Below are 21,983 nucleotides of genomic sequence, written 5' to 3'. Positions count from 1 at the left end.
TCATTTGTCACATTCAGTTGACATCCAGTGATTCACATATGCCTTTCCATTTAAAGCGATTGCAGTTTCCCATGCGTCTAGCATTCGCTAGGAGTATTAACAAAGCACAGGGCCAATCACTTCGTGTGGTTGGTATTTAATACACCGGGTAGCGCCGGGAACTACAGCTAGTTGTTCATATTCGACACCTATAGGTCGATTGATGGTATGGATACGGTTGCTGTCTGTCTGGATTAAGATAGCCCAGCAGTTTCTCCAGAAAGGCAACGTACATCTTTATTCCAGTCTGTTTGAAGTAGCTACGAGCCATTATTTGCAGATAGCGGTCTTCAGCTGATGTTGCTGTCCGTGGGCGAAAATTACGAGGCAATTCTTTGATGTTTTGTATCTCACTATAGTGGCTAATGTTTCAGTGCCTCGGCATGATTTGCGGTAGGTAAGTTCCCTTGCTACCAAGTCTTCCGTAAAGTGACAATGCGTGAACGGCTTACACATGAAATAATCCTTGACCATGTTGGCAGACTGGATCTTATTCACAAGCTTCTTTGTCCCTTTCACAATAGGACACTCTGCTGAATGAGAAAGCCGGTTTATTTTCGGCTACAGCGCACAAGCTGATGTATATGCTAATTTCCTTTGGTCAAAATAATATTGAGAAAATGGTACGGCATCTATTAAAAAGTATGCAGGTTGTTAGGGTGGTACAAAAGCTTTTCCTGGGCCGTTTAGGATATATTAAGTATTTTGGTTGTTTACTAACCTTAGAAGGAAACAACAGTGAAACCAAAACATCACCAGAAAAGGCGGTATACTGTCTATCCTCGCAGTAATCACCATTCAAAATTGATGTTACTCTAAGCGCCAGCGGTGCACTGCCAGAACGCCTTATCTGCCATGCTCACATTGACTAGAGAGGCGCCCACACTTTGTCAGGAGAATGGTAATACATGTGAACCCCGCCTCCGTAGCCGAGATCGCTGGCGCACGCATGTGCAGTGTCGCACGGCTCAGAGGTAAGCCGGTTGCAATCCTGGTGGCCTGCGGAACTCACAAACACCAGTATTTGGCCGGAAAGGGCAGGAGAGGTGGTGGAGGTTGTGCATAATAACAACCAACATCGGTAACACACAATATTGCGAATAAAAGCAAAGTACACAAAAGTTTTACAGGTATGCCATACTACAGTAACTCTAAAAGACAACCTTACATAGAATTAAATCACTGTTTATAAGTTAATTAGCACAAATACACAGCAGGAGAAAGAATTTTTTTTCCTACTATATCCATTCTTTTTTTCTGCACTGAGGTGACAAAAGTCATGTGGCAGCGATTGTGGATGGTGGTAGTACCGCGTACACAAGGTACAAAAGGGCAGTGCATTGGCGGGGCTGTCATTTGTGCTTAGGTCATTCATATGCATGATTATGGACTTATTTCGGGAATTAACATACTTCGAAAGTGGAATGGTTCTTGGAGCTACACACATGGGAAATTTCATGTCGGAAATCGTTAGGGATTCAGTATTCGGAGATTCACAGTGTCAACACTGTGGCAAGAATAACAAATTTCAGGCATTACCTCTCACCATCGACAACGCAGTGGCCGACGGCCTTCACTTAATGACCGAGAGCAGCGGCTTTTGTGTAGAGTTGTCAGTGTTAACAGACATGCAACACTAAGTGAAACAACCACAGAAATCAGTGCGGCACGTACGACGAAGGTACATTTAGGGAAGTGCTACGAAATCTGGTGCTAATGGGCCATGGCAGACGGACGCGAGTGCCTTGGATAACAACACGACATCGCCTGCACCACCTCTCCTTGGCTTGTGACCATATCACTTGGACCCAAGGTGACTGGAAGACCGTGGACTGGTCAGATGAGTCCTGATTTCAGTTGCTAACAACTGATGGTAGGGTTCGAGTGTGGAACAGACATCACAAAACTACGGCTCAAGTTGTCAAGAAGGCACTGTGCAAGTTGGTGGTGGCTCAGTAACGGTGTGTTCACATCGAATGGACTGGGTTCTCTGTTTCAACTAAGCCGATCATTGGCGGGCAATGGCTTTGTTCGGCTATTTCGAGAGCATTTGCAGCCATGCATGGCCTTCACGTTCCCAAACACCACTGGGATTTTCATGGATGACAATGAGCCATGTCACCGGGCCACAATTGTTCACGATTAGTTTTAAGAACATTCTGAACAGTTCGAGCGAATGATTCGGCCACACACATCGCCGACATCAATCCCATCGAATATTTATGAGACGTACTCGAGAGGTCAGTTCGTGCACAAACTCCTGGACGGCTACGGACGCGCCACGGCTCAATATTTTTGGGGCGGAACTTCCAACGGCTTGTTGAATCTGTACCACGTCGAGTCACATACCGGGAAAAAGGGGGTCCGACACGATATTAGGAGGTATCCCATGACTTTTGTCACCTCAGTTTATATCCTCTGTACGGCCATCAGTTATCCTTTTTACGATCCTGAGGATGTTTCTTTCCGCAGGTACATAAACAAACAGAAAAACAGCGGAAGATTTTCACACAAAAACAAAAAGTGTAGTAAGTAGTTGCTTGCTATGATTAATGTACCTTATTATTTTACTCTGAAGGCTTAACACCTAGTTTCTATTGGATGTGTGAGCGGTTGCTGCATCTTGCTTGAATACTACACTACTGGCCAATAAATTGCTACACCAAGAAGAAATGCAGATGATAAACGGGTATTCATTGGACAAATATATTACACTAGAACCGACATGTGATTACATTTTCACGCAATTTGGGTGCATAGATCCTGAGAAATCAGTACCCAGAACAACCACCTATGGCCGTAATAACGGCCTTGATACGCCTGGGCATTGAGTCAAACAGAGCTTGGATGGCGTGTACAGGTACAGCTGCCCATGCAACTTCAACACGATACCACAGTTCAACAAGAGTAGTGACTGGCGTATTGTGACGAGCCTGTTGCTCGGCCACCATAGACCAGACGTTTTCAGTTGGTGAGAGATTTGGAGAATGTGCTGGCCAGGGCAGCAGTCGAACATTTTCTGTATCCAGAAAGGCCCGTACAGGACCTGCAACATGCGGTCGTGCATTATCCTGCTGAAATGTAGGATTTCGCAGGGATCGAATGAAGGGTAGAGCCACGGGTCGTAACACATCTGAAATGTAACGTCCACTGTTCAAAGTGCCGTCAATGCGAACAAGAGGTGACCGAGACGTGTAACCAATGGCACATCACACCATCACGTCGGGTGATACGCCAGTATAGTGATGACGAATACACGCTTCCAATGTGTGTTCACTGCGATGTCGCCAAACACGGATGCTGTAAACAGAACCTGGATTCATCCGAAAAAACGTGTAACCAATGGCACACCACACCATCACGTCGGGTGATACGCCACTATAGTGATGACGAATACACGCTTCCAATGTGCGTTCACCGCGATGTCGCCGAACACGGATGCTGTAAACAGAACCTGGATTCATCCGAAAAAAATGGCGTTTTGCCATTCGTGCACCCAGGTTCGTCGTTGAGTACACCATCGCAGGCGCTCCTGTCTGTGATGCAGCGTCAAGGATAACCGCAGCCATGGTCTCCGAGCTAATAGTCCATGCTGCTGCAAACGTCGTCGAACTCTTCGTGCTGATGGTTGTTGTCTTGCAAACGTCCCCATCTGTTGACTCAGTTATCGAGACGTGGCTGCAGGATCCGTTACAGCCATGCGAATAAGATGCGTGTCATCTCGACTGCTAGAGATAAAAGGCCGTTGGGATCCAGCACGGCGTTCTGTATTACCCTCCTGAACCCACCGATTCCATATTCTGCTAACAGTCATTGGATCTCGACCAACGCGAGCAGCAATGTCGCGATACGATAAACCGCAATCGCGATAGGCTACAATCCGACCTTTTTCAAAGTCGGAAACGGTACGCATTTCTCCTCCTTACACGAGGCATCACAATAACGTTTCGCCAGGCACCGCCGGTCAACTGCTGTTTGTGTATGAGAAATCGGTTGGAAACTTTCCTCATGTTAGCATTTTGTAGGTGTCGTCACCGGCGCCAACCTTGTGTGAATGCTCTGAAAAGCTAATCATTTGCATATCACAACATCTTCTTCCTGTCGGTTAAATTTCCCGTCTGTAGCACGTCAAAAAAATGGCTCTGAGCACTATGGGACTCAACTGCTGTGGTTATCAGTCCCCTAGAACTTAGAACTACTTAAACCTAACTAACCTAAGGACATCACACACATCCATGCCCGAGGCAGGATTCGAACCTGCGACCGTAGCAGTCGCACGGCTCCGGACTGCGCGCCTAGAACCGCGAGACCACCGCGGCCGGCGTAGCACGTCATCTTCGTGGTGTAGCAATTTTAATGGCCAGTAGTGTATAAACAGCTTCTCTGCATCTGTTGACTGTGCAGAGGAAGAATCAAAGATCTCTATGTATCTGGCACTGTTTAAGGTGTCATTGAATAACATGGGGCCAATAATGCGCATGATGGACAACGCTCACCAAACACCAATACCGGTTTCATGTGAGACGTCTTATTATAATCTGATAGTGTACCTATGGTGTCCTGTAATATATTGCGGTCTTTAATGGGTTTAACATCTCTGCATCTCTCAGGTCTAATCTCTTTGACAATAATTTGTGTTTTCCAAAGGAAACACGCGTGATGCTGTGAGTTCACGTCTCTCTACAATTAACAACAATTAACGCCTTAATGTCTGAATATCGTAATACGGTCGTTCAAAATGTTCAAATATGTTTGAAATCTTATGGGACTTAACTGCTAAGGTCATCAGTCCCTAATCTTACACACTACTTAACTTAAATTATCCTAAGGACAAACACACACAACCATGCCCGAGGGAGGATTCGAACCTCCGCCGGGACCAGCCGCACGGAATACGGTCGTTCAAATGATTACTTTCGCAAGAAATGTGCAATAGTTTCACTTATGTTGCCCCAGTCAAAATCACGCAATTGGCCTATTAGGTGCGCCAGTGAACTCCAACAGTGAATTTGGAAACGAAACTGAAGTACGAAAATGGTCGTGATTTAAATAAACAGCCTTCAGACTGGTGGCAGACATTATTCAACAGTACCCTTTAAAGGAACAGTGACAGTGTTCAAGAGCATCCAATACGGAAAAAAATACGCAATAATTTCTCGAATTTTTTCTTTCTCTAGCCTTTCGACTTGTGTGGTAAAGAGCATCGCTTCCTTCTCGTTGCTTCCCGCCTACAAGGAAGACGGTATGGCTGCGATATGGCAAGTAACGTGGCAGTTACGCAAGGATCAGATAGGTGTAGAAAGGCCGACCCGGCACGGCGGCACGGTAGTGACCTCGTCCACGGCCGCGACCGAGAAGGCGCGGGGTGGGGGCGGTCGCCGGCAGCGGCAGGTTTCCCTCTCCGGCGGAGAAAGCGCTGGCCTCCAGCCGCCGAGCTTCCAGTCGCCCGACAGCCGCTCCGGCAACGGCCGACGACGCCAGCGCCAGCGACATGTAGCGAGATGCGACGCCGCGCGCTGCTGTTGCCGCTGCTGCTACTGCTGCTGCAGGCTCTCTCTGCCAGCTGCGCCACCGACCACCAACACCAGGACTCAGCTCCAGGCAACGTGAGTATACCGGTGCACTGCTCCTACTGTTGTCGTACAACATCCATCGTTATCACGGACACTTATCCCGTTTTCCCAAATTCCCCAGGAATCAGCTGTCGATTACCGCAATCTGCTTATTATTGTTTATTGTTTTCCTTCTTCTGCTACCATCATTAGAGCAAATATCACCATCACGAAGCGCACGCAGTCAGAATGACCTTTCCGCTCGCGACATTGAAACAGTACATATTTTTAAGAAAAAAAAATCACTTATTTTTTTAATGGTCCGCTTTTGTAGAAATATAAAGGCTGTATTCAACATTTTCTCACAGAAAACCAGTTCTGAGCAAGTGATCATCTTCAAGTCACGAATTACAATCACATCAGGTTAACTAAAGGTTCCTCGTGATCAAATAAATCGTTATATTTTGACTAAAGTTTTGTCTTGATCACACCATTTATGTTTCAATGAGATAGGTAACCGGTTTCGGTTATTTTTACATAACCATCATCAGACCCATGGCTCCCTCAGGACGGTAGGCGGAGCTCTCCTCGCTGCTACGAAGTCAACTCGAGTAGCAGCGAGGAGAGCTCCGCCTACCATCCTGAGGGAGCCATGGGTCTGATGATGGTTATGTAAAAATAACCGAAACCGGTTACCTATCTCATTGAAACATAAATGGTGTGATCAAGACTGAACTTTAGTCAAAATATAATAATCTATTGATCACTGTATTCCAAAAATGTTTACTAAAAAAATAAATCGTTATTTTCAGTTGCAGCTTCTGTCACACATCTCATACAATTTTCATCAATCATCTTATGCAAAAGCTGACAGTCCATAGCAGTATTCAGCATACTGTCTGTGCAAAGAAGTCTCATGAATAAGGACTGAAAACAGCTATATACTTGACATCATGGAACCTTCCTTTAACCTGATATAATGTTAACCCGTGACTAGAAGATGACCTCTTGACGGAAAATTGTCATCTGTAAATAAATATAGAGTACAGCACAATATAGTGGTGCCAAAAAGCCGTTCTTCAAACACAGATACATCGAAGCTTAGCAGCACTTTGTCCTACATTTTTTCATTGATTAGAAAGTATCCTTAGTAAGACTGCAAAAATCTCGTATACTTGTCATTGGGCTCAAAAAGTTTCCATATATACTTCCTTAACTGTCGGTCGAGGGCAATCAGAAGGAGGCCAAATCTGTTGAATACCTCAACCAAAAGTATGTGGACACCTATTAGTGGACATTAATACAGTGTGTGTCCACTGTTCGCCTTTATGGCTGCTTGAACTCTGCTAGGGAAGTGTTTCATTATGCGTGGAGTCTTCCTTAAGAGCAAAAACCAGAAAAGGCAGTGCTGTTGAACGCTGGGATATGGAGAGAATTCGACGTTCTAACTCATCCCAAAGCTGTTCTGTTGGATTTAGCTTGAGACTCTGACCATGCTAATCCATTTCAGGAACGTTATTGTCCACAAGCCATCGCCTCACAGATGCTGTTTCATGACCACGTGCATTGTCACGCTGGTAAAACAATTATCGTCTCCTACTTTACGCAGTACACAATTCTGTAAAATGTGTTAATGTCCTTCGATATTTAGCGTTTTCTTTAGGGCTATAAGAAAGCACACTAACCACGTATAACAGCCCCATACTGTAACACCACCTCACACATGCTTCACTGTTTGTACTATATGTGATGGTAGGTCACGCTCTCCAGGCTTTCGTCAAACCCAAACTCTTTCATCGGGTTGCCACTAGGTATAGCGGCATACACATCTCCAATCACTCGTTGGTTGGTTGGGTGACTGGTTGATTTGGGGAGGGGACCAAGCAGTGAGGCCATTGGTCCCAGTGGATTAGCGAAGGATGGGAAGGAAGTCGGCTATGCCCTTTCAGATCACTCGTTTCCAATTCTCCACTGTCCAAGAGTCTCGCTCTTCATACGACCTCCAGCGTCGCTTAGCATTGATTACAGAAATGTATGGTCACCAAATGTATCCCATTGTTTTCAACTCCCTAGGCAAAGTCACTACGCTAGCTGCACTGCTGGTAGTACTTTGTAACTCAGGAGTCATTTGTTCCGCTGATTTCATGTAATTTTATACAATCACCTTCCACAAAGCTCGACGCTTCTTGTCTGTCAGTGCATAAGGTCTCCTAAGTCATGGTAAAGCTGTGGTTATTGCTTCGTGGTTGTTCTTCCGCATTCCGTTTCACAGTCACACCATCAGCGCAGACTTGGCAAATTAGATTGGTTGAAATGATCCTGATGGATTTGTTACTCAGGTGGCATCAAACGACTAGTCCACATTCGAAGTCGCTGAGCTCTCCTGACGGATCCGTTCCGCTGTTAATGCTTTTCTACTGTTGGTACAAGTCTCCCCGCCCCCTTTTATGATGGCGGTTTCGCCTCTCGTGGCATCCAGGGGTCAGTTCCGAATTACAAAGGGGTGCCCGGCCAGTGTGGCCGAAGGTTCTAGGCGCTACAGTCTGGAACCGTGCGGCCGCTACGGTCGCAGGTTCGAATCCTGCCTCAGGCATGGATGTGTGTGATGTCCTTAGGTTAGTCAGGTTTAAGTAGTTCTAAGTTCTAGGGGAATGATGACCTCAGAAGTTAAGTCCCATAGTGCTCAGAGCCATTTGAACCATTTGAACAAAGGGGTGTCCGAACACTTTTGATCAGATAGTGTAGGTCGAGCAGTCGGTTTTATAAATCTGTCAGTTTTCCCGTAGCCAAAGCACCGTTGAGGAGAATCATACTGTCCTGATAAAAGGTGACTTCTTTTTTTTTTCTTTTTTTTTTTGAATGTAACCATTTTCCCAGGCTTGTTTTCAACAGTTTGACCCAAGAGATTTCTATAGCTGTTGTCAGGTACTGTTTTACAAGACAACCAATAGGAAGAAGCCCATTTTGCATTCCACAAACCATCAACCGTGATCATTAATCTTCTCAGCAGTTGAATATTCTGCCTTTTTGGAATGACGACCACAGTCTTCACCAACAGTTTAGACTGACAGCGTGAAATTATGGGCCCATGTCTCATTCTCAGTAACAAATCGTTACATTTACCTTTGGCTAGGTGGCACCCCTATTTCTCATTGTTAATTCTTCTTGTTAAAAATGTATCGCACTCTTTTTACTGAAATCCCTATGACGTCAGGTATTTTATACAGCTTATGAGCCGAAAACCGTTATTATACCATCTGTAGTTGAAGTTTCGGGAAGTACTTCTTGTTTATCATCTCCAAGAGAAGTACAGCTGCAGTTACACAGCCCAGTCACATTAATGTGACAATCTCCTATGTTCGGCGTAGACATGCAGTAACAGCTCACAGGCGGCAGGTCATCGCTCTAGCAGAGGAGGGTGTATAAAGCGTGTCTGGCTGATGCAGACAACAGTGCAGTCGTTGTTGTAGTGCGGAAATGAAGTGATTTATCTGACGTCGAAAAGGGTATGATCATTGGCTTTCAGGTCAAGGATGGTTGTAAACTGTGTCTTCTCAACGAGCGTTCAGCGAACCTCGCTGCGTATGGGCCTCCGCAGCATGCATCCATGCTGACTGCTATTCATCGGCGACGAAGACTGGAATTTGCACGCTAGTCACGCAACTGGTCGTCCATTGAGTGGTGAGAAGTGGGCTTGGATCACGTTTTATGCTCTACCTGACAGAAGGCCGTTGGTGTGTTTGAAGGAAACATCTAAAACACTGTGCAAACAGGAGGGAACGTTTTCATGAGTGATCTCATCATTCTGGAAGGCACAATGGATCAAGAATGCATATCTCCTTGAGGACCATGTTCACCCTAAGTGTTTTTCCTTTCCACGATGACGTCTATCAGCAGGACAATGCAACGGGTCACGCAGCTTGCAGTGTACTTGCGTGGTTCGTAGAGCACCAGGATTGGTTTATCGTACTGCTCTGGCCACCAGACATTCCAGAACTTAAAACCAATTGAGAATCTGGGAGACCACCTCGGTAGGGCAGTTCGCGCCATGGATCCTCAAACGCTGGCCACAGCACTTCCGTCGGCATGGCTCCACATCCCTACCGGTATCTATAGAATCTAGTTCACTCTATTCCTTCACGTCCTGCGCTACCAAAGGCGATTATTCTGGCTTTTGACGGTTGGTGGCGTTAATATGACTGTCCAGTGTATTAGAGAAATCTCTTCACGTCTAATACAGTCCGCTAATTTCGGCTTCTACGTCCATCTTTTGCTTATCAATACACAAAGATTACTCAAAAGAGGAAAATTACAGCAGCGTACGTGCGAAAATGTATCGGTTGCAGAGGAAGAACTCAGTGAGTTCGGATACATTTGAATTCAGCCAATAAAGCATAGTGACATGATATTAACTGCTTATAAAACTTCACCAATTTTTAATATTTTTCTGTTGGTGGTATATCGTCTGAAGCAATTCGTTATGCTGGGTGTTTCAAAGTCTCTGCGACAAACATTTATGGATAATAGACCACGTCATGGAAAACAACTTTTGTTAGAGTCAAAATGTTCGCTGACGCTTCCCAGAGACACTGGCTATCGTTTTGTTATTCCCCTGACAGGCGGCAGGACGTAGGCACTCTGCGACGTTTGTAAGCAACGTGTTTTCCCTGTCATCCAGTCATGTGAAATATCTTTCTCCGCTTAAGATACTCATTTTTATTTATATATTTATTTTTTTTTTTTTGTAAATCAATATCAGTTTACTGTAGTAGGTAGCGAGGAGCACACCCGGTTAGTAGACCCTGCTAGTTCGGTGAAATCTTGTCGCCCCAGGCTCGACGAATACTAAAGGATGTCTTGCGTCGCTGGAAAGCGCCAGAGAACATTTTGTCTCAAACAAAAGTTGTTCCCCATGACATGGTCTGTCACCCCTAAATGTTTGTCGGAAACACTTTGAAACACCCTGCATAGTGCACCACTTCCTCCATTTGCACAAAACACACAAAATGACAACTTTAAGAGAAATATGTGAACAAGACTATTCGTCACCAATACTTAAGACCTCGTCATCTACACAACGTTAAACTGCACACTTCGTTCTGTTCTCAGATCAGTTTTTCCACTTGATATACGTTACTGAACCTGCACCACAACCTAGGTCGCTCATCATCATCGTCATTATTCGTATAGCACACAAATGCAGTACATTTATAATATGTAAAACAAAAATAAGTAGACTAAATATTAGTATCTAGGTTTCTAACCCATTCCAACACTGTGACATTGGCGTATATAAAATCATTCCACATGCCCTTATAGCATCGTAGGAAGCACTCCTCTCTTATATGTCTGACAGATTGTTTCAGCGCACCACGGTAACAATGCGGAGATTCCACAATACCCCATTTATAGAGTGAGTCAAAGCACCGACCACGTTCCGTGCGAATTCTATTCAGTTTGACTCACAGTTTCCTGTCAAGCCCGACACCCACAGAATCAGAATTATATCTCTCGAACTATTTCCGTTCTCGGTCATTTCCGATGTACTGGCAGTTCTTGTTCCAGAGATCTCTTACTTTGGTGTTACTTGTAGCTAGCTGTTCAGCGTACAACAGCGGGGGGTGTCTCTAACGAAGCCTATTTCTTCGGGAGACGGGTATATTGTGATTCTCTTGTACATCATGGTAATCTCTAAGCAGGGTCTCAGTCCTGCGAATTTATGACGCGTAGATATTGCTTAGCAGGGGAAACCAGTAGACAGGAGTTGGTGTGATTGTACCAGAAATCATAGGCATCGTGTTGTTGAGCTGTGTATTGTGTCTCCATTGAAGTCCTCCAGGTTTTGCCACACAACCTCTCAATGATGCCGTTGCGAGTCTTTATCTTGGCTGTTGTGTTTCTCATATATATATATATAAAGGTAGAGTGTGATACCAAGATGCTAGGAGTACTTGTTGTGACGGAGAATCTGCCATCAAACTGCACTTTGCCGAGGTCGTAATGCATGTCTGTGGGGTGACGATCGACTAGGCGGTAACGGATTCGAATCCAGGTAGTGGGTAGAATTTTTACTGCCAATGCTTGGTCGGCTAGGAGAGGAGGGTTCAAAAAGGTACCACAAAGTATATGCACGGCCGGACAGTTTGTCTGGCGTGTCGGTAATAATTTATATACACAAATCTTATTCGTAAATCTGTTTGTTTATTATTCTAAATCGCATCAGAATCTCTGCAGTAATTTCTGAGACCAACTTTCACAGACAGAAACAAAAATTAATTTAGTAATATGTACTGAGAGATAAGCAATATTTTAATCGACAATAGCGGTATACCATTGAGCCATTGGCACTCAAAATTACTGCGTGTTGTTTCACGCCAAGAATCTATTATCTACCTCGTTAAAGTTTCTGAAAATTCATTAGACATTTTCGCTGCTATAACAAAGAAACACTATCAGGAGTACACGCCACGCTAAATTCACTTTATAAAAACTGACCGGCCCTAACGCACTAGAAACAACAAGAATTATTTGAATATGTTGCAATCATAATTTTGAACTACGTTTCATTTTGGCATCAGGCTTGCTAGAACGTGTCACAAAGGGAATTTTCCTCGTACTTCTTTCGAGTGATTTGCAATAAATTCGACATCCTCCGCCACCAGACGTTACGATCCCAGCGAAAAACTTTTACCCACTCAGCAACCCAAGATTTTGCAGTTGGTGATGGACAAGTCAAAAGTCTGTCACATATAAGTCTGGTTAATCTTGCTTTCTGAAAGTTTATCCGTTAACACTACCGGCTCACCCCGACCTCACACGGTTAGAACTAAGTACCGGACGGGTATGGTGAAAGTGCAGCTACTCACAGAGTTCCAGTGTGGGCAGTAATTTTCGTATGGCAACAAAACTTGGTAAATATTATAATGCGTTAATGTGAACCGATTTACGTTGAAAAACAAAATTCCGATTGTACCCTCTGGCTGCAAATCTGGCGCTGTGAATGCAAGAAATACGTATAGAAATGTTCCCATATGCAATGCATGAGGAACGGGTCGTGAGCAGAAAAGATAAGAAAAGTGAGAAAGGCACAATGCTGATTTCATTCTTACCCGCTACTTACACAATTTGTTCAATATGAACACCCGAAACAGCGGCGAGATGCTCTATTTGTAAAATGACTCGATCAACAATCTGGAATCTGAGAAACGTCTTCCTCTATACTGGCCATCAGATCAGGTAGAGACGGAACATTTTCCCAGTAAACGCTTTCTTTTAGATATCCCCAAGAGTCAAAAGTCACACTGATTCACATTAGGTCATCTTGCAGTCGAAGCATCTGAAAAACCTATGTAGATAAAACGGTCTTGGACAGCAGCTTTAACCAGATCTTTCACTGGGCGAGCGACATAGGTGTTCTCCCACATTGCACGAAAACATTGGTTTGCGCACAGTTGTGCTCTTCCAAAGCAGCAATCACCTGCTGTACAAAGTGGTCTCGAAATATGCAGACTTCACGGTACACCTTCCAGACCCTCTGGTTGCGCCGGCAGGGGTGGCCGAGCGGTTCTAGGCGCTACAGTCTGGAACCGCGCGACCGCTGCGGTCGCAGGTTCGAATCCTGCATCGGGCATGGATGTGTGTGATGTCCTTAGGTTAGTTAGGTTTAAGTAGTTCTAAGTTCTAGGGGACTGATGAACTCAGAAGTTAAGTCCCATAGTGCTCAGAGCCATTTTGAACCCTCTGGTTGCGTTTTCTTCAAAGAAGAACGGACTGGGAGTAAAAGTCCTTTTGAATCCCGCCAAAAATGTTCAAATGGCTCCGAGCACTATGGGACTTAACTTCTGAGGTCATCAGTCCCTAGAACTTAGAACTACTTAAACCTAACTAACCTAAGGACATCACACACATTCATGCCCGAGGCAGGATTCGAACCCGCGACCGTAGCGACCGGCCGGCACCCGCCAAATAGTCACATACGGCGAGTAGAATGACAATGCCTAACTCGCCGTTTAACTGTACCTCATATTTCGCTTTTCTGTGAATTCGCGGCACCCTTTAGTGTAAAAGGTGCCTCCTCACTCCATAGAACACTGCCCGATCACATATCATAAACTTCAATCCGTGCCAGAAACCGAAGAGCAATAATGCAGAATGTTGCTGCATATAACGAGGTGTCAGTTGCTGCACCGTCTGGTTCTTGTACGGGTGCCAGTGTAAAATAAATCTAAAAACTTCCCGTACTATTGAGCATGGGATGGACAGTTCTCGTTACATGCGCAAGTCGTAACATACGCAAGCACTATGACAACCCGGGGCACGTGCTGCATGGTCAGTTACAGCAACTGCAACCTCTTCAGTAACTTCCAAAGTGACAGGACCCGATCATCTTACTGGCGCCACACCAAGCTCACCTATGTTTTCGAATTTCATTATCATCTTCTTTCATCCATTTAGTGACATCGGCCCTTTCCTCAGAGCTTTGAGTCGGCGATACTCTGTCAATGCAGCACTGAAAGTGCTGCCGGTCACATTAAACAGTTTCACTAACAGCGCACGTCTCTCTTCTCAATAGCCATACAGTTTACTCACGCCACGGCTTGTCGAACAACAGCATGGATGTCATACTGGCTTACAAACGGTGTACAGCACCACCAGATTTGCACCTGGTGTCCAGAAGTGGAACTATTTTTCTTTCAGCGTAAATCGCTTTTCCATTAACGCAGTAGCATATCTCACAATTTTCGCAGCCCACTCTGGACCGCCGTCAGTAGCTGCACATTCATTATAACCAGTCAGTACTTGTACCTGTACGACCTATTTATGGTTCAAATGGTTCAAATGGCTCTGAGCACTGTGCGACTTAACTTCTGAGGTCATTAGTCGCCTAGAACTTAGAACTAATTAAACCTAACTAACCTAAGGACATCACACACATCCATGCCCGAGGCAGGATTCGAACCTGCGACCGTAGCGGTCACGCGGTTCCAGACTGAAGCGCCTTTAACCGCACGGCCACACCGGCCGGCCGGACTTATTTATAATACAAACAAATCTTCCTCGTGAATTAGTCCGTCTAATAGGAAAATCATGCTGTGGCCAAATCCTTAATCTCACACAGTACATCGAAGACGCCTATCAAAGAGGAGAAGTAACTGGGGTCGCATTCCTGGATCTCAGTGCCGCATATGACACAGTTAACCGTAAGTTCCTTACCCAGAAAGTGTATAATGCCACTATGGACTACACCCTTTCTATGTTCGTGCAATGTATGCTACAGAACAGACGCTACTATGTACCCTTACATAGTACCTTGGCTCTAATATTATTTAGCATCTATACGAATGACCTTCCCATCAGCCACCAGACACGAATGTTCATTTATGCCGACGATGCAGCAGTGGCCACACAGGATAAAACCTTTGAACAAGTGAGGAGAATCTTACAGGAGCCTTAACAGAACTTGCTACGTATTACGAAGGCAATAATCTTAAACCAAACCCTAGTAAATCTCAAGTATCCGCCTTCCATCTTAGGAACAAACAAGCCAAACGGAAACTCCGAATCATATGGCAAGGGGAGGAGCTGAAGCATACAAACAGCCCAAAATACCTGGGAGTAACATCGGACAGAGCGCTTACTTTTAAGCAGCACTGTCACAACATACTGCGGAAGCTAACAGATTCATCGTGGGGAGCTCAACCACACGTTTTGCGCACCACGTGTCTGACGCTGAGTATATCAACTGCGGAATACGCGGCGCCAGTTTGGAGGAACTCTGCTCACACTAAGCAAGTTGACGTCGCCGTAAACGAAACTGTACATATTGCCACAGGATGCCTCAAACCGAATCCCAAAGACAAAATTTATCCCATCATAGGCACAGCACCACCCACTATCCGCAGACAAGTAGCCGCCGAGATCGAAAGATCAAAACAAAAGAATTATACTCGACACCCGATGCATATGCACCGAAAACAACGTGTCCGGCTGAAATCCCGCAGGAGTTTCATTGGAACTACTGAAGAGCTCGCCACCAAAGCCGTCGCAAGGCGGTTATCTCTTTGGGAAGAAATGGTGTCACACTCCACAATGGAACTACTCGAGGAGGGATCTGCAGGATTTCAACTACCTTTTACAACTTGGAGGTCATTAAACCGGCTGCGCACTGGAGTAACTGGGTGCAAATCAAACCTATTTTAATGGGGCTACAGCGATAGCGATAGGTGTGAATGCGGAGCAATACAGGACTTGGACCACCTATTTATTTGCCCAGATATGTCTATAACATGCACTAAAGACGATATTTTGAAAGTCAATGACAAAGCAACATACGTTGCTAATTACTGGGAAGGGAAGATATAATTGGTGCATCCGGATACGGAAGAAGAAGAAGAATAGAAAAACCTAACACTAACCTTCACATAAAGACAAAAAACGCGGCGGGGGACTTTATAATATGAGGCGACCTGTGGTTCAAGCAGCGGAACGTTGCGGTTAGCATCGCTGACTGGCGTGCTGCGGGTCACCCGTTCAAACCTAAATGTCAAGTATATGACTTCGTAATGCGGGCAGCCACAGCCGTTAAACATTATAATGAGTGGAAGTAAAATGAACCTCAACATAGCTCTAATTGGTGATTATAATGACAACTGGTTTCGCTGCATTAAAACAGCATCCTTAGGTGAAAGCAGTGCCACATCAAGACACCAAAGACGCCCCCTGGCGTTCATAGTCAAAATTCAAACCCCTGCAGGGGTAGTCGTCAAAATAAACACAACAGGACATCGGGGTGAATAGTGCGGTGGCACTCCTATGGCAGTTGCAAGGGTGCTGAAATCGATTTAGAAGTGCTTTGAAACAGTCACTGTAGTCCTGTTTGGAATTTCATTTAATACTGCAACACAGTTTTCTTGGATGTCCTTAACTGCTTCGAAGCGGTGTCCCTTGATTGCCAACTTCACTTTGCGGAACTTCTAGAAATCGGCAAGGGCCAAATCCTGCGAATACGGCGGATAATTGTGGACTGTGATCCGTTTGTTGGCCAAAATCTCGAGCAAGGTCTTGGCTTTATGGGCGGGAGCGACCAGGAACCTGCCCATCGGTACTCGGGTCGAATTCGATGAATTCCCGCTCACAAACGACCAGAATTTACTGTCTGCCCTTCTTATACAGACTCCCTGTGTTCGTCGAAAACTGTTAGCACTGGCTTCACACTGTCCCTCTGCAAGCGGACTGCCTTTGGTTTCGGCTTCTGTGGGCTCAGCTGCCACTTTTTAAGAGGCTCATACTGGAAGTAGCATGTCTCCTCGCCAGCTAAAATCTATTTTGTGTAATCAGCATCACTTTGGGCTGGCTATAACAGGTCTTTGCAGTGTTGGATCCTGCCATGGTTTCCATCGCCTGAAAGTGCGTGCAGCACAAACCACGCACAGCCTTTCTTTTTGCCCAAGTCATCGGCCAGAATTGTGTGCACAAGAGTTTTCCGTATTCCTGACAGCTCTTTGACGAGTCGTGCGGGAACACATCCATCTGACGCAATGATATTGTCTATTTCTTGCACATTATCGTCCGTGCGACTTGTTCCCGTCTTTGATGCTCGTGGCACTTCCTGAATGTCCTTTCTGAAGTCATTAAATAGAGTATTCCACCAAAAATCAGTTGAACAACTTAAACAGTCATAAGCATAAACACATTTCGTTATATCAGATGTTCCCTGGCGTGATTTGGCTAACTTAACATGATGTTGCCTCGCTGCTCCACCACCACTTTCTAACGAGGACCGAACAGGTACTACTACATTCTCTGTCAGGTTTCCGATCACCTTCTATACGGCTGTTCTTGAAACTCAAGGATCGCAATGCCGAAACTCTCCATGAGATAGCATTGGAGTTAGGAATTTCATACAAGCAGTCCTAGCGGAGCTGGGACGCATTGCGTACATCCTCTCTACTTCGGTCCTCATCAGTTATTTTTATTGCCCAAACAGCTAAACTCATCTACTACTTTCATTGTCTCATTTCCTGATCTCATTCTCTTCGCATTGCTGATTTAATTCGACTACATTCCATTGCCATTCATTTGTTAATATTCATCTCATATCCCCTTTCAAGATATTATCCTGTCCGTTTAACTGCATTTCCAAATCGTTTGCTATCTCAGACAGAATCGCAATGTTACAGACAAAACTAAGAGTTTTTATTTCCTCGCCCTGAACTTTAATTCATTCACCAAATTTTCTTTTGGCTTCCTTTCTTTCTCGCTCAAGGTACAGATTGAATAACATCGGCTATAGGCTACAACTCTGTCTCACTACATTGTCAACCACCGCTTCCCTTCATTCTCAACCATCGCTTCCCTTCGAGTCTCATAACTCTCTGGTTTCTGTACAAGTTGTACACTACTGGCCATTAAAATTCCTACACCACGAACATGACGTGCTACAGACGCGACATTTAACCGACAGGAAGAAGATGCTGCGATATGCAAATGATTAGCTTTTCAGACCATTCACACAAGGTTGGCGCCGGTGGCGACACCTACAACGTGCTGACATGAGGAAAGTCTCCAGCCGATTTTTCATACACAAACAGCATTTTACCAGCGTTGCCTGGTGAAACGTTGTGATGCCTCGTGTAAGGAGGAGAAATGCGTACCATAACGTTTCCGACTTTTATAAATGTCGGATTGTAGCGTATCGCGATTGCGGTTTATCGTATCGCGACATTGCTGCTCGCGTTGGTCGAGATCCAATGACTGTTAGCAGAATATGGAATCGGTGGGTTCAGGAGGGTAATACGGAACGCCGTGCTGGATCCCAACAGCCTCGCATCACTAGCAATCGAGATGACACACATCTTATCCGCATTGCTGTAACGGATTGTGGAGCCACATCTCGATCCCTGAGTCAACAGATGGGGACGTTTGCAAGACAACAACCATCTACACGAACAGTTCGACGACGTTTGCAGCAGCATGGACTATCAGCTCGGAGACCATGGCTGCGGCTACCAATGGCGCTGCATCACAGACAGGAGCGCCTGTGATGGTGTACTCAACGACGAACCTGGGTGCACGAATGGCAAAACGTCATTCTTTCGGATGAATCCAGGTTCTGTTTACAGCATCATGGTGGTCGCATCCATGTTCGGCGACATCGCAGTGAACGCACATTGGAAGCGTGTATTCGTAATCGCCATACTGGCGTATCACCCGGCATGATGGTATGGGGTGCCATTGGTTACACGTCTCGGTCACCTCTTGTTCGCATTGACGGCACTTTGAACAGTGGACGTTACATTTCAGATGTGTTACGACCCGTGGCTCTACCCTTCAGTCGATCCCTGCGAAACCCTACATTTCAGCAGGACAATGCACGAACGCATGTTGCAGGTCCTGTACGGGCCTTTCTGGATACAGAAAATGTTCGACTGCTGCCCTGGCCAGCACATTCTCCAGATCTCTCACCAGTTGAAAACGTCTGGTCAGTTGTGGCCGAGCAACTGTCTCGTCACTATACGCCAGTAACTAATCTTGATGAACTGTGGTATCGTGTTGAAGCTGCATGGGCAGCTGTACCTGTACACGCCATCCAAGCTCTGTGTGACTCAATGCCCAGGCGTATCAAGGCCATTATTACGGCCAGGGGTGGTTGTTCTGGGTACTGATTCCTCAGGATCTATGCACCCAAATTGCGTGAAAATGTAATCACATGTCAGTTCTAGTAAAATATATCTGTCCAATGAATACCCGTTTATTATCTGCATTTCTTCTTGGTGTAGCAATTTTAATGGCCAGTAGTGTATATAACTTTCTGTCTTTAAAATGTATTCCAGACACCGTTGACAAAACCTTTATCTAAGTCCACAACTTAGCTTTGCCTTTCTTTAGTCTAGCTTATTATATAAGTCGTAGGGTCAGAACAGCCTCTTGTGTTGCAAAATGTATCCTGGAACCAAACTTATCTCCCGCGATGTCAGTCCTTCTGTAACGATTTTGTGTCAATATTTTGCAACCATGACAGTTCTGTAATATTCGCACCTATCAGCACCTGCTTTCTTCGGATCTTTAATTACTACAATCTTCTTGAAGTCTGAAGGTATTTCCCCTTCCTCCTGTAGATTTCTCACTGGGTGGAAGAGTTTTGTCATGGCTGGGTCTCCCTAGCTATCACCAGCTCTGAGGGAATGTCGTCGACTCCTGGGCCTTGTTTGGGATTAAGATTTTCAGTGCTCTGTCAAATTCTTCTCGCATATAATGTATCCCATCTCATCATTTACTTCCTCTTCCCCATTCTGCAATACTGCCTTGTGCAGCCCCTCTATACATTCCTTCCACCTTTCAGCTTTCTCTTTCTTGGTTAGTGTTGAAAGAAAATGTTATTTCCTATTAACTTGACTCTCTGTATACTGCCTTTGAAAGTCCTTGGATGAAATCCTTCATTCAGAGACATTGTCGATTGCCACTCGATACCGAGTATCCCTTCTTCTTCTGTATTTTCGTGTGAAAATTGTTGATGTTGGTGAATCTGACAGTTTAAGAAACAAATCAGGCACATTCTTGCACCCACAGATTTTACCCCTAACTTTACGTGAAGGTCGTGGTTGGATTTGCTCCATTTTCCGCATTCGCCGAGCTTCAGCTTCCTATCTTCTAAGATGCTAAGGACGGAGGTATCTATACTGTTTATTCGTGTTGTCTCAGGATTACCCCGCCTTGTCATCCATATTTAGACTTTTCGTAAATTTCCTGAATCTTTTTATGGCGACAACCAGGGATGGTTCCATTAAACGGACATTGATGATTTGCTTCCCCAAAGCTTCTGCAACCGACTGCGTTTCGTTTGCATCTCACCGGGTCACCTTCATTTTAGTGCTTTATTGAGAAGGGACTACTGGAAGTAGTGTTCGAAGCAAGTGGGGGCAACACGGTTTCTGTTTTCCACTTCTCTTTCAGATGTGCAACATTCCGAAGGAATACTTTCATCGAAGGATAAATGATTTACCTGCTCCGGTGGCGATATTATATTCTTAAAGAGGGGATCATGGAGAGGTTGTACGACACTGTTTTCCTGAAAGTTCATAGTCAGGCCAAATTGCTTGTGAACACTCTTGAAACAGTTGACTGCAGTTTTTCAGGTATTTGGGCTGCAGAATCATTGAAATTTGCATATTGCATCTCTGTTATCAGAACGAGTTTGACCAGTCTATTTGAGTGAAGTCTGGCTAGTTTAAGAAGTCTCCTGTCAGAACATTATTTAATTTCAACGTTACTGTTGTTTGTAGATGATATCTCTTAGAGCATGGCCAATAAGAATAGGGCCGTGCACGAGGGTATGAGCACGAAGTCTGTATGAAATTTAACTCGTGACTAGAATATTCTCGGAGATATCTATTTGATTCGGAATTTGACCAATAATACTGTCAAGGAGTTCTTAGATCAGTCTTACAAAATACGCGGGGCAGACAATAAGCCTACAAACCATCCCTGCATCATCTCTAAGTACGGTGGCATAGGCCTTTTCTAGATCATACTGCACTAAGAACAGAGACTTGCGCTATCGTTAACATTTCTATTGCATAACACTTTGTATGTAGGCCATCCACAGTCTAAATATTCCGTATTGAATCAAAAGGATCGCTGTGACTGCTAAAAACTTTTATTCAAAGACAAGACCGGTTTCGCATACTATATATGCGATTATCAGGTGTTTGTTGTTATTCTGCTTTAAAGAGGAAATAGTGCTTTTTCCGGTTTTTAAACAGATCGCTTCTCTGAACTGACTACAGGCACCTGATAGTGCAAATATAGTTCACGAAACCGGTCGTGTATTTGAATAAAGACTTTTAGCAGTCGCAGCGGCCCTTCTTCTTCAACATTTTGTTGCAGTTGTCTGGCACAGACTATCATGCCGATGGTAACTCTGGAGTAGCGGAAGTAGAGGCAGGGAATAGATTTTAGAAACTATTCCGAAACCTGTTTAGCAAAATTCTTGCAAAGATTTTTCCCATTATGGAGAGCAAATTTATATTCATAAATGTTCAGATAGTGAAGCACTACCTATGTCTCTCTTTTCTCTGTCTATGTTCTGATATATTTGAGCGAGAACAAATCCCACCTCTGGTTTAAGGGATGTACGAAGTTTCGTATATTATAATTTCCCCTGCGTTTCTGTCTTACAATAATGATGAACTATGAATAATTAGGATACCTTTCGCAACGAATACATACGGAATCTGAGTTGGTGTTTGACACCTGTAACTGAGCACTGAACACTGTTTACTAGGCACTGATTGCCAGTTTAACGAACAGAGAGAACATTGGTCATTTCCTGCACATTTCCAGGGTGTACTGGTGTTCAATCGAGGAAAAGTACGTTTTTAATTTTGGTGTACG

The 21,983-nt window shown here is 44.7% G+C and overlaps 1 protein-coding gene across 1 annotated transcript in view; it reads left to right on the top strand.

Annotated features, from left to right (window-relative positions):
• Positions 1-5,465: 5,465 nt before the first annotated feature.
• The window catches only part of LOC126259445 (trypsin-1-like), a 118,583-nt gene continuing 102,065 nt past the window's right edge, over positions 5,466-21,983 (top strand). The window contains exon 1 of the mRNA XM_049956262.1: positions 5,466-5,645. Coding sequence (XP_049812219.1) covers positions 5,541-5,645 — 105 coding nt within the window. The 5' untranslated portion in view covers positions 5,466-5,540. The remainder of the gene's footprint in view (positions 5,646-21,983) is intronic.

Source organism: Schistocerca nitens, chromosome 5, assembly GCF_023898315.1.
Source record: "Schistocerca nitens isolate TAMUIC-IGC-003100 chromosome 5, iqSchNite1.1, whole genome shotgun sequence".
Lineage (NCBI taxonomy): Eukaryota > Metazoa > Arthropoda > Insecta > Orthoptera > Acrididae > Schistocerca > Schistocerca nitens.
The sequence above is the reverse complement of the archived record's forward strand: the minus strand, read 5'-3'. Positions and strand labels throughout refer to the sequence as shown.